The sequence below is a fragment of the Eubalaena glacialis genome, chromosome X (genome assembly GCF_028564815.1).
Source record: "Eubalaena glacialis isolate mEubGla1 chromosome X, mEubGla1.1.hap2.+ XY, whole genome shotgun sequence".
NCBI lineage: Eukaryota > Metazoa > Chordata > Mammalia > Artiodactyla > Balaenidae > Eubalaena > Eubalaena glacialis.
This window is the reverse complement of record NC_083736.1, coordinates 99,387,037-99,400,620: the sequence shown is the minus strand read 5'-3', so window position 1 is coordinate 99,400,620 and position 13,584 is coordinate 99,387,037. Positions and strand designations below refer to the sequence as shown.

Below are 13,584 nucleotides of genomic sequence, written 5' to 3'. Positions count from 1 at the left end.
GCGCTCACATACAGAAAAGGCAGGTACTCGCCCTGGTCAGCGAGGCTCCCTCTGACCCCAATTGCTTCATCCTCTCTGTCCACACTTGCCCTCGCCTCACAGGCTTTCTCATATGCCTTATTCCTCCCTATTTCCTTCCTGTCACTGTATCACTGACCTCTTTGTTTGAAGGCGTGTGTGTGTGGAAGGATGTATGTGTGACTATGGGTGCATGTCTGACATCCGTGTTTGTCTACGAGATGGATGTATGTGGGTCTATAACAGGAAGTAGCATGCATGCTGTATAGTTTGCCCACCGAATAATAATAATAATAACAGTGGCTACCACTTACTGAGTCCTTACTATGTGCTAGGAAGTGTTTATGTACTTTGCATGAACGATCTCATTTAATCCTCACAACAACCCTACGTGATAGGACTATTGTTCTCAAATCCATTTAAGATGACAAAAGCGAGGCTCAGAGAGGGTTAAGTGCCTTGCCAAAGCAAAGGTGACACTGAAAGTGGTGAAGAAGCCAGGACTTGGATGCGTCTGACTGAGAGCCAAAGCTCTTAGGCGGATAAAGGCCTCAGCCCTGAGTGGTGAGGGCTCCTGGCTCCCTGATCCCAGGTCCCTAGATGGTTAGTTGGTCATTTTGTTTTTCTTCCAGTCATATGCATGCTGGCTGTTCTTTGCCTGTCTTCTATATCTCTCACAATCTTGCTCTGATCCTCCATCCTGGCCTGGCTCCGTAGCTGTCACGGCCCCAATCCCTGGGGTCCATCGGCAAGACATTTCCAAAGCGATGGAATGGTGAGAGCCAGAGCTCTAGCGGGGGCTGAGCAGCAGATCCCTGCCGCAGCTTCGTCGCTCCCCCGACCCTATCTGAACTGCCTCTGGCCCATCCACTGCCCTGACACACCACGCTGACTTTGACCTCTGCTTGGGAAGAAGAAATGTCACCTGCTGGGCCTGCCTGGCCAGGAGAAGGAAAGGGAGGCAAGAGGGAGGAGGAACGCGCTGTTACCTGCAGTCTGAGGGGCTGGGGGGTGTGGTCCATCCTCTGAGGCTGCCAGGGCTTCCAGAGCCTGCAGAGTGGACACCAGGGCATCATCTAGCTCCTGGGCATGATCTCGGACTGTCCGGGTCTGCACGCTGTCAATCAGTGTCACCGGAATCTCATCGTACAGGAGCCCACGCAGGTGGCGTCCTTGCTCCTGGCTCTGGACGGCCCGGCGCTTGGGGTCATCTTCATCAGAACTGTTGTCTCGGAAACCAGGAGGTGGGGCAGCAATGGCAGGCAACAGCGAAGTGCTCTCATCTTCCTCCTCTTCCTCCTCCTCACTCCCGGGGGGTGGGAGGGACATCAGGTCTACCATATTGTCACGAGAGGAGCCAGACCTCCCACCTTTGCGAGGGCCCAGCTGCTCCTGGAGTTTGGCTTTGCAAGAGTCACAGTAGAAATTCAGGGCTTCAGCCCCAAGGGAATTGTCCAAAGTATAGGACCGGGCCCTGCTGGCACAAGGCTCGTGGTCTAGGCTAGCTGCATCAAAGTCATCAGGGATCACATCATAACCTTGGCCAGAACTCTTGGACGTGGGGTCAGACTTGGTCCGGGGCCTGGTCTCCTCAAAGAAGATTAAGTTCTCATTGACATCTGTCCGGCTTTCCTGATCCTTCCTTTGTTCCCGCATGTGGAGGTAGCAAAAGCTGACAAGCTCAGAGTCGGCAGGCAGGGGCGTGCAGCGGCTCGACTTCCTGGGGCTGGTGCCCATGCTGCCCACATAACTACTCTCCTTTTTCCCCAGGTGGCCCCCAGTGACAGGGCGGTGGGCGCTGTGCATGTAATCTAAACCCAGAAAGAGAATCAACACATGAGCCCTGGTGCTGAGGACTGTGGCTGAGTTTCCTTGGCGTCTCGGGCCTGGGTCTCTGGTGCCCAGTTGGGTGGTAGGTACTGAGAGGGAGTGTTATCTGGCTGCTAGAGAGGAGGGGAAGGGGCAGCCATGCTGCTGCTGCCCCTGAAAGTAGAGTGAGTCGAATCAAATGGCCTGGGCTGCTAATAGCCCCATCACCTCTGAAATGGGAAAAGGCATGGGCTGGGGCAGGGGTGAACACCTTGGTATCTGGGCACAGCTGGACTCTTACATGGGTATGTCTGGTCTGAGAGTCAGCTGTAGGGTGAGGTTTGTTTTATGTCCCCCCTGGAACTGTCCCTGTCTCAAACCCCACTCTATTCAGAGTCTGTCCCACCCCCAGTGCTCTGTTACACTCGTGTTATGCTGGATCTCTTGTAGCAGAAGGAAATGAATCTGACAGGTTAGTAGTGGTTCAGTGGGCAAGTGTAAAATAGGCTAGTACAATCCCAAGAGTGTGTATTTCAAAGAGGATTTTCAATGGAGGGACCCTAAAAGAATAGAGCTCTACTAGTAAAATTCAGGGCATCTGAATGTGTAAAGCATATGAGAGATACGCTGGGATGTGGGAGGAGGGTGGGGGGAGCATTTTTGTCAATTCCTCAAATCATAGCACTTCTCTGTATTCATACAGGGCTAGCCTGCCTGCTCTACATACATGTGGCAAAATGTTCTAGTCAACAGTTTTTAACGATGGTAAGTGTGTGCATCTGAGAATTATCCATAGCAAATGCTTTCTTTCTGGTTTCTCTCTTTTAGTCTGTTTTGGGGACCCCGTCCCATGTTATCTGTGAGAATATACTCAGACAATGCCAATTCCCTTTGTTATCAGCAGACAGACAGACAGATGGCAGGCATTAACTTAGGCTAAGGTCATACACATGATCCTATTTAATCCTCACAACAACCCAATGAGGTAGGTGCTATCATTATCCCCATTTTACAGACAAAGAAACTGATCCATTCGTTTTGTGACTTACACAAGGTCACATGAGTTGTAAATGGCAGTGTGGATTCTTTTTATTTTTATTTTTGGCCTCGCCACGTGGCTTGTGGGGTCTTAGTTTCCCGACCAGGGATTGAACCTGGGCCCTCGGCAGTGAAAGCACAGAGTCTTAATCACTGGACCACCAAGGAATGCCCTGGCAGTCTGGATTTGAGCCCAGGTTTGAGGGTCTACAAAGCCCATTTTTTTTTTAACATCTTTATTGGAGTATAATTGCTTTACAATGGTGTGTTAGTTTCTGCTGTATAACAAAGTGAATCAGCTATACATATACATATGTCCCCATATCTCTTCCCTCTTGCGTCTCCCTCCCTCCCACCCTCCCTATCCCACCCCTCTAGGTGGTCACAAAGCACCAAGCTGATCTCCCTGTGCTATGCGGCCGCTTCCCACTAGCTATCTATTTTACATTTGGTAGTGTATATAAGTCCATGCCACTCTCTCAGTTTGTCCCAGCTTACCCTTCCCCATCCCCTATCCTCAAGTCCATTCTCTAGTAGGTCTGTGTCTTTATTCCTGTCTTGTCCCTAGGTTCTTCATGACCATTTTTTTTTTTTAGATTCCATATATATGTGTTAGCATAGGTATTTGTTTTTCTCTTTCTAACTTACTTCACTCTGTATGACAGACTCTAGGTCCATCCACCTCACTACAAATAACTCAATTTCATTCTTTTTATGCAAAGCCCATGTTTTTTAACCATTACCTTATAGTTCATCATGGTTCTCAAGATGCTGGGAAAAAAAACTCTCAAATGCCCTTCAAATTCCAGCTGGACAGGGTCAACGTGTCAGTGTTGTTTTTTATTAGTGCTTACAGCCATCACAAGAGCATGGTGCTGTCACTTAACAATGGAGCCCCGAAATACATGAAGCAAAACCTGACTGAATTGAAAGGAGAAATACACAAGTCAACTGCAATAGTTGGAGACTTCAATACCCTACTTTCAATAATGGATAGAACAACTAGGCAGAAGATCAACAAGGAAACAGAGGACCTGAACAGCACTATAAACCAACTAGACCTAATAGAAATCTATAGAATATGTCACCTAACAGTAGCAGAATATACATTCTGCTTACGTACACCTGGAACATTCTCCAAGACAGACCATATGTTAGGTCATAAAATAGACCTCAATGAATTTAAAAGGAATGAAATCATATAAAGTTTGTTTTTTGAGCACAACAGAATTAAATTAGAAATTAATAACAGAAGGAAATTTGGGAAATTCATATATGCATGGAAATTAAATAAAACATTCCTAAATAACCAATGGGTCAAAAGAGGAATCAAAGGAAATTCGAAAATACTTGGACATGAATGAAAATGAAGACACAGTATATGAAAACTTATGAGATCTAACTAATGTAGGGTTTAGAGGGAAATTTATAAACACCTACATTTAAAAAAGAAGAAGGATTTCACATCAATTACCTGACCTTCCACCTTACAAAACTGGAAAAAGAAGAGCAAACTATGGGAATTCCCTGGTGGTCCAGTGCTTAGGACTCGACACTCTGAGTGCCGTGGCTCAGGTGCAATCCCTGGTCAGGGAACTAAGATCCTGCAAGCCAGACAGCGCAGCCAAAAACAAAAACAAAACAAAACAAAGCAAACAAAAAAACAAACTAAACCTAAAACAAAACAAGCAGAAGGAAAGAAATAATAAAGTATAGAGGATACAAAAATTGAGAAAAATCAATGAAACTAAAAGTTGGTTCTTTGAAAGATCAATAATAATAACAAACCTTTAGCTGTACAGACCAGGCAAAAAAGAGAGAAGATTAAAATTACTAAAATCAGGAATGAAAGAAGGGACATCACTGCTGACTCTACAGGTATGGAATCATTTATAAGGTGAATATTTTGAATAAGCTTATGCCAACAAATTAGATAACCTGAGATAAAATGGACAAATTCCTAGAAATACACAAATTACCAAAACTGACTTAAGAAGACAGAAAATCTGAATAGGCCAATAACAGGAAGATAAACTGAATTAGTAATTAACTCTCTTGATTGATTAAATCAATCAAGTCAGTCAGTCAGTCAGTCAGTCCAGGCCCAAATGGCTTCACTGGTGAATATTGTCAAATGCTCAAAGAAGCATTTATAGTAATTTTTCAAAAACCCTTCCAAGAAATAGAAAAGGAAGGGATACTTCTCAACTCATTTTGTGATGCCAATATTACCTTGCTACCATAACCAGACAAAGACATCACAAGAAAACTACAGACCAATATTTCTTATGAATTTAGATACAAAATATAATATAGATCTCAACAAAATACTAGCAATCTGAATCCAGAAACATATACCAAGAATTATACACCATGACCAAGTGGGATTTACTGCAGGAATGCAAGGTTGATTTAACATCCAAAAATCAATTAATATAATACACCATGTTAATAGAACAGAGGACAAAAGCCACATGATCATCTCAATAGACACAGAAAAATCACTTGACAAAGTCCAACACCTTTCATGATAAAACTCGACAAAATAAAAGGGAACTTCCTCAACACGATAAAGGTTAACTATAAAAAACCAAAGCTGGGCTTCCCTGGTGGCGCAGTGGTTAAGAATCCGCCGGCCAATGCAGGGGACATGGGTTTGAGCCCTGGTCCGGGAAGATTCCACATGTCGCAGAGCAACTAAGACCGTGTGCCACAACTACTGAGCCTGAGCTCTAGAGCCCGCAAGCCACAACTATTGAACCCGTGTGCCACAACTACTGAAGCCCATGCGCCTAGAGACCGTGCTCCGCAACAAGAGAAGCCACCGCAATGAGAAGCCCGCGCACCACAATGAAGAGTAGCCCCCGCTCGCCGCAACTAGAGAAAGCCCGCGCGCAGCAACGAAGACCCAACATAGCCATAAATAAATAAATAAATAAATTTTAAAAAACAAAACAAAACAAAGCTAACATCATACTTGATGGTGAAAGACTGAAAGCTTTCCCCCTAAAATAAGGAAAAGTCCAGGATTTCCATTTTCACCACTTCTATTCAACACCATACTTGGATTTCTAGCCAGGACAATTAGACAGTAAAATGAAATACAGTCATCCAGACTGGAAAGGAAGAAGTAAAACTATCTCTATTTGTAGATGACATGATCTTATATAAAGAAAAACCCCAAGGAATCCACTAATAAGCTATTAGAACTAATAATCTCAGCAAGGTTACAGGATAAAAGCTTAATATATAAAAATCAATTGTATTTTTATGCACTAGCAATAAACAATCTAATAGTAAAATTAGGAAGCAATTCTATTTATAATAGCATCAAAAAGAATAAAATACTTAGGTATAAATTTAATAAAAGAAGTACAAGACTTGTATAATGGAAACTACAAAACATTTGTGAAAGAAATTTGAAGAAGATTTAAATAAATGGAAAGACACTATATGTTCAGGGACTGGAAGACTTAATATGGCTAAGATGGCAATACTTCCCAAATTGATCTATAGATTCAACACAGTCTCTATCAGAATCCCAGCTGACTTTGTAGAAACTGATAAGCTAATTCAAAAATTCACATGGAATCACAAGAGACCCAGAATAACCAAAAAACAATCTTAAAAAGAAGAACAAAGTAGGAGGATTCATACTTCCAAATTTTAAAACTTAACTACGAAGCAATGGTAATCAAAACTGTGGTACTGGCATAAGGCTTAGACATTATAGGTTATATGGAATAGAACTGAGAGTCCAGAAATAAACTCTCCTTTATGGTCAAATAGCCCAATTTAAAAATGAGCAAAGGATTTGAATAGATATTTCACCAAAAAAGATATGCAAATGGCCGATAAGCACACAAAAAGATGCTCAACATCAGTAATTATTATGGAAATGCAAATCAAAACTACAGTGAAATACCACTTCACATCCGCTACAATGGATATAATAAAAAAGATGAACAATACAAGTGTTGGCAAGGATATGTTGAAATTGTAACCCTCCAACATTTCTGATGGGAATGTAAAATGATGCAGTCACTTTGGAAAACAGTTTGGCACTTTCTCAAAATTAAACATAGAACAGCAATCTTACTCCTAGATATAAATACCCAATAGGAACGAAAAGATGTGTCCCTACAAAAACTTGTACATCAATGTTTATAACATCATTATTCATAATAGCCAAAAGGTGGAAACAACCCAAATGTCCATCAGTTGATGAATGGATAAACAAAATGTGGTCTATCCATACAAAGGAATATTATTAGTTAATAAAAAGAAATGAAGTACTGATACATGCTACAACATGGATGACCCTTGAAAACATTATGCTGAGTGAAAAAACCAAGCTACAAAAAGACCATATATTATATGATTCCATTTATACAAAATGTCCAGAATAGGCAAAGCTATAGAGACAGAAAAGTCAATTAGTGGTTGCTTAGGGCTGGGTGGTGATTTGGGGGTGGGGGAATGGGGAATGAGTGCTAATGGGTACAGAGTTTGTTTTAGAAGGGGTGAAAACATTCTAAAACTAAATTGTGGCAAGGGGCTTCCCTGGTGGCGCAGTGGCTGAGAATCTGCCTGCCAATGCAGGGGACATGGGTTTGAGACCTGGTCCGGGAAGATCCCACATGCCACGGAGCAACTAAGCCCGTGCGACACAACTACTGAGCCTGCACTCTGGAGCCAGCGAGCCACAACTACTGGAGCCCGCGCACTGCAAAAAGAGAAGCCACCACAATGAGAAGCCTGCGCACTGCAACAAAGAGTAGCCCCCGCTCGCCGCAACTAGAGAAAGCCTGTGACCCAATGCAGCCAAAAATAAATAAATAAATGAATGAATTAATTAATTAAAAAAAATTGTGGCAAGGATTGTACAACCCTGTGAATATATTAAATATACTCAAAAACACTGAGTTGTGAACTTTAAATGGGTGAATTTTATGGCTTAGAAATTATGTCTAAATAAAGTTGTTTATTTTAAAAAAAAAGCACAGCCCTGGGTACATGATGAACTCCCAAACATTATAAAAAGAGCAAAAATGTGCTCTGTGCTTGAAAGGACCTTATGGGGTTTATCTCACATGATCCTGTCAATCCCCCACGAGGTAGGTACTATTATTATCCTCATGATCACACAGCTGGGATATGGCAGAGCAGACACTGGAACCCAAGTCTTTCTGACTTCAGATCCCAACCCCTGCTGTTTTCCATGAACCATGTTGCCTCTCTATACAGTCAATGTAACCACATTGAGTGGGTTCAATTTAGATCATAGTGGCTGTATCTAGGGAACTCTGGGTCAGCTGGGGGAGTAGTATGTAATGACCTCTGTGCCTTAGGTAAGAAGTGCTCTAGGGGAGCACTGAGCCAGGAGCACAAACTATCAGTTCAGGAAGTCTCCACCCGCAGGCACTGTCCACGGGTCCTGGCCATGCACCCGTGCTAACTCCCTGTGACACAGCTGAACAATCAGCATAGCCAGCCTGGCAATAAGCTGCCATCAGAGGTGGCTCCCAGGGGCATGTCCAATAAGCAGGTGGTGACTTCTCTCAGACAAGATCTGGAAGTCTAAAGGTGGCTTCCCTCCCTGCAAGACGGAAACATCTCCCAACACCAGGTTGTCAAGGCCAGGTGATGCACAGCCTGCCACACGGTACTGTGATTTGCAGATCCAAGGAGCAGCATGGGGCTGTGTGGAGGAGAAAATGTGCCTGGAAAAGCCCAAATCTCCTCCGGACAGCAGGTTAGAAATGCCAGTAAAGCCAGGTGCGGTAGGCTGATGGCTGGGACAGCGTGCCTCTCAGATTGTGAATCTGCTGTAAATTGCTCATCAGCTTTCCCCAAGAGGGATGCCCTAGTCTATCGCTCTGTACTCAGCCACTCGGAAGGCTGACTTAAAAGAAGTGCTTGCAAAGAAACAGGACGGTGATCCAAGTAGATCAGCATATATATATGCTCAAATATATATCTCACACACACACACGCACACACACACACACACACACACACACAGCACGATGTTGACCCAACCAGCTTTCTACTACTTGGCCTTGCTGTATTCTATAGTCCGATGATCATTATTGGTTATAATGACCTAGAAGACTTGGAATACATTCATGTTCTTTCTGAATCATCATAAAAAAAAAGAGTCTGTTATGTTCAGTCTAGCTTTAGCACTCTCCATGTTGTGGAGTTTTAACTTCATGAAAATCAGTAAGCCATGCATGGGCTATGTAGTAGCCTTTAACCAGAATATTCGATTCACTAGACCAAACTGTTTTCTAACCATGGGAGAAAATGTAGAGTGAGTTCCTCCAACTGTGGTCCCAGTTGGGGGCCCCAAAGCCTTATTTTCCTGGATTTCCCCAGGACACAAGCGAATTCAAGGCTGGAGAGATGGTAGCTGCCTCTGGATTCCCCACCAGTGGTACAGCTGGAGAACTGGTATTTGTCTGAGCCTTTCTCAAGCCCAGGTGTTGTTCTGTTGTGTCAGCTGAATTTCCCCTAAATAAATGCAAATGTACTTACTGCATTGACATTATCCCTTTAATCATCTGTCCGTATTCCCCCACTAGATTGTAAGCTCGGTGAGGGCAGGGACCATGTCTGTTACTCATGGCTCTATCCGCAGTGCCTGGCATATAATGAATACTCGAGAAATAGTTGTTGGGTGAATAAATGAAATACCTACTGTGGGGAAACTACTGATAAAGCCTAAGAGGTAATCCCTTCCCTCCCACTTCCCCATTTTCCTTTTTTTTCTTGGTCTCAAAGGAGAGGTGATGCTTTCCCTTTTCCAGTTGTGGGTTTAACAGCATCCTTTTGCCCAGCCGGCTGAGCATTGAGTTGGCTAGCTGACAGCCAGCAGCTGCAGAGGAACGAGAGTAGAGGGCCAGCCAGAGAGACCAGGCCCTGAGTAGGCTGGAGTTTTGGCCCCCGAGGGAAAAGCCCAGCTGAGGTTGGCAGGATTCCTGTTCCCTATAGGCATTTGTTAAACAACAGTTAGCACTGGGGCTTCTGTTCTGAAATGAAAGTGCGGGCCAATGGAGGAAACCCATCTCAACTTTGTACCAGGGACTGATGGCCCCTCACTGTAACCTGGGCAGAGGTCTCCTCAGTGGTGCCGCTTGCTGTCCCGCTTGCCCGTCCTTGGGGCCATGGGATAAGATGTGCATACCAGCCCCTGACAAGCGGAGCTGTGAGGCTCACGCTGTCCCACTGGCCAAGAGCACTGGGTGGCTGCTGTTGAACCCAGCATCTAACAGTCCCAAATGCCACACATCTGGGCCCCAGCGTGGACTCAGGGCCTTGGGGGAGTGAAGCACTGCAAACAGCAGGGACACCACTGTGGTCCATGTGGCTCCTGTATGGACAGAGAGGCCTTGTGCTAGAGGCAGCCTGAGCCCCCGTCACTCTGCAGGCCCAAGGGGGTTCTCAGGAATCAGGGAGGGGCTCTAAAGCCATGCCCAGCGTTTCTAGAAGTCTCCTTTCCAGGCTGCAACACCTCCAAGAGCAATCGATTTGCCTTTGGAACAGCTTCCCTTTTCCCTTTTTCCCTCTCTATCCTGCTCAGTAAGAGGCATCATTGGGTGTGATGACAGAGAGGAAGACCACAGGTGACACTGACAAAGCTAACGCTGGCCTTGCCTTCCTTTGGCCATCAGAGGTTTGATAGTACAGATGGCCACCCGCTTCAGAGCTATTCACCTGGAGGCGTGCAGCAGCTCAGCCCCTGGGCTCCTTCTATTCTAAGTCAGTTCCTTTGCTTCTCTATGTGGAGCCTCCTTCACATGCTTTGAGGCCACCTATCCTTTCCCACATCTGTGTTTGGTGGATTGCCTTCTAATTCCTGTGGACGTGATGAGATGTAAACGTGGGCCTGTCACGACGTTCGTGATGAAGAGATCATGAGGTGAGAGGGTGGGTGTAGGTACACGGCCCAAGGGGTGCTGGTCATCCATCAGGAGTGTTTCTAGGGGCTTCCCCAGCGGTCCAGTGGTTAGGACTCCACGCTTCCACTGCAGGGGGCCCTGGTTCGATCCCTGGTCGGGGAACTAAGATCTTGCAAGCTGCGCAGCATGGCCCCCCACCACCAAAAAAAAAAAAAAGTGTTCCTACTCTCAAACTCCTCGTTCTAGATCACATGTGACCACGCTGTAAACCAAGACAGCCTTGAAGAGAGAAGAAAGAGTCAAGCGGCAAGGCAAGTGGATGGAGCCATCAGCACGTGAGGAGGGTGACTCCTGGGTGGTCAGTCTCAGCTTCCGCCCCTGATGTTTGGGTGCTGGGATGGCGAAAGCCTCAGGTCTAATACGTAGAGTACCTGTTCTTTGGGTCTCCCCCTTCTCCTCCTACTCTGGTTCGGGGCAGCAGCATCTGGACTGGGCCGATTTGTCCTGAGGCCCCTGTTTGTGTCGGTACCAGGACAGCCCCGAGGGGTGGCTGTACTGAGTTGCCTAACTGGGAAGCCTTCTGTTTGGGGGCAGCGCTCGACCCTGTTTGTTCTTAGTGATCGTCCCCTCCTATCTCCAAGCCTCCTGCTGGACTGCATTCTGGGCCTGCACAGCCTTTCCTACCTCAGCCTTCCATGGCCTCTTACATCAGGCAGCTCTGTGAATGCCGACTCTGATGGACAAAGAAAGGTTTTAGCTTCATTTTCCACCTCCACTTTCAACTAAGCCAGAACACCCGTGCATCTCTCTTAGATCACTGTAGCTCTAAAGTTTTGCCTTAGATCCAATGCAATTCTCGAATTGGCTCTATGTATTGCTCGTTTGCTATTTTTATCTTACGTTCCTTGATCAACTCAGACACAAGGTATTGTCACAGGCATCCTTTGTGGGACAAGCCCATCTGAAGGCCAGCTGTCTTTTCCACTGGCTTGTGCCACGTAGGACGCAGTGGTACAGCACGGGCTCCTGGTAAACCAGGCGCTGGCAGAATGGGGTGAGCATTCCTCCACGTCTCCAGGGTCCAAAGGGCCTCTGTTACACTGAAAACCGAGACTGAGCCCTACCTGCCTTGATCATTGGAGGTGGAAGAGGCTGGCTAGCGGGCCTGGAGAAGACCATCTTCCTGGAATCCAGCAGGAGGCGGCAGTACCCCGCAATCAGGCAGGCAAAGTTGGTGGCTTCGGGCCACTCCATCAACAGCACCAGAGGCTGGGGGAGACATGGGAGGAAATGTGAGGACACAGGAAGGAGCGGAGCAGGTGCGTGTCCAGGAGAACAACAGCAAAGGCAAGATGACTTGCATAGTTATGAGAACATACTTTCTGAACCCCAAATTAAGGCACATAGCCTGACAAATAATTTCTTCTGATTTGAGAATTTATTTATAGTAAACTCTTACCCAGGTATCAAAACTAAATCAACCTTTAAGTACACATTTAATGAACCACTTTTACTGAAAAAGACTAAAATTACGTAACATCACATGACTGCTGTGTGGGTTTTTGGGGGCTCAGCAGATGTGCAGGCCTGCCGGGAGAGCAGGGCTGAACCTGGGAGTCTAGGCTAGGTTGGGGAACATCCTTGACAGGAAGTTCTTCAAGTGCACAAACTCTCTCTTGCTCATTCCTATAACCCGCTATGGTACCCAGAACAGCTCCCCGGACATGGACACTCTGTGCAATCCGGTTCTCACTGTGTCTTCTGGGCCACAAAGTCTTTACGGTCTGCAGTCCTGCTCAGACCTTCATGCTCTCCCCCCGTTTTCCTCTGTTTCCCAAAGTGCTCTCACGATGTTAACTGGTGCTCCTTAAAAGAGTTCCTTAGTCAAATATGTGCGTGAAACGCTGAGTTAACCAAAGCTATGCAGATAGTTATACTTATGGGAATTCTCAGATCCTTTAATATATTAACGTGCACTGTGAAACTTCAAGAGGGCTTTAGTATTCCAACTTTTTCCAATTATTTGATCGAAAAATCTATTTTCATAGAACACCTCATGGTAGTAGGGTTACTTTTTCTGTTTTGTTTTGTTTAACCCACGTTGGAAAATACTAGCATAGCCTGTTGACTTCTGTTCCTGACCCTAAATCAGTCAAATTAATCTTGGCGTTAGCTAGTTGACTGCTTCAGAGACCTGGCAATGATATACCAAAAAAATCAGCACCTTTTGAAGAAACCTTCCCAATATCTGCATTGTAATTTTATGGTTTGAAAATAAATCTGGGTCAGACTGAAGTCAGCCATGAGAGTATTCTCCCTGCCATAGGGCAGTGGCCTCCAGATAAAGACCACTGAAGACTGGCTGAAGAGGGAGCCATGGGGTCGTGGGGCATCTCGTCTTTTGAGGCTTCCCGGACCAGGCATTAAGAGCTAAAAGAATTAAGAGCAGGGAATGAGTCTCTTCTCTGACTAGTGAGGGGTGAGGGGTGAGGAGTGAGGTGAGGGGTGATTAGGGTCCCCACTAGGGTATTGGCAGTAAAAAGGGACATAATGAAGATTTGATGGAACTTGGTCACCAACTAGACTAGCCTTCTTTGGCTGGATCATCACCTTGGGAACAATTCTGAATCCAAACCAGCTCAGCTTTTAGCTAAAGTTGTACCAGTTTTCTTTGCTATCTCTCAGGATCCTGACACATAGCTTGAGTTGAATATTTTCAGTTCATACAGACCAGGGGTTGGCAAACTTTTTCCGCAAAGGGCTAGATCGTAAATATTTTAGGTCTTGTGGGCCACACAGGCTGTGCTGCAAGACC

The 13,584-nt window shown here is 45.5% G+C and overlaps 1 protein-coding gene across 1 annotated transcript in view; it reads right to left on the bottom strand.

Moving 5' to 3' along the window:
• Positions 1–13,584, bottom strand: part of FRMPD3 (FERM and PDZ domain containing 3) — a 56,092-nt gene that overhangs the window by 3,496 nt on the left and 39,012 nt on the right. Inside the window, exons 12-13 of the mRNA XM_061179090.1 lie at positions 11,894–12,038; positions 1,008–1,829 (exon numbers count right to left, since the gene is read on the bottom strand). Coding sequence (XP_061035073.1) covers positions 1,008–1,829; positions 11,894–12,038 — 967 coding nt within the window. The remainder of the gene's footprint in view (positions 1–1,007; positions 1,830–11,893; positions 12,039–13,584) is intronic.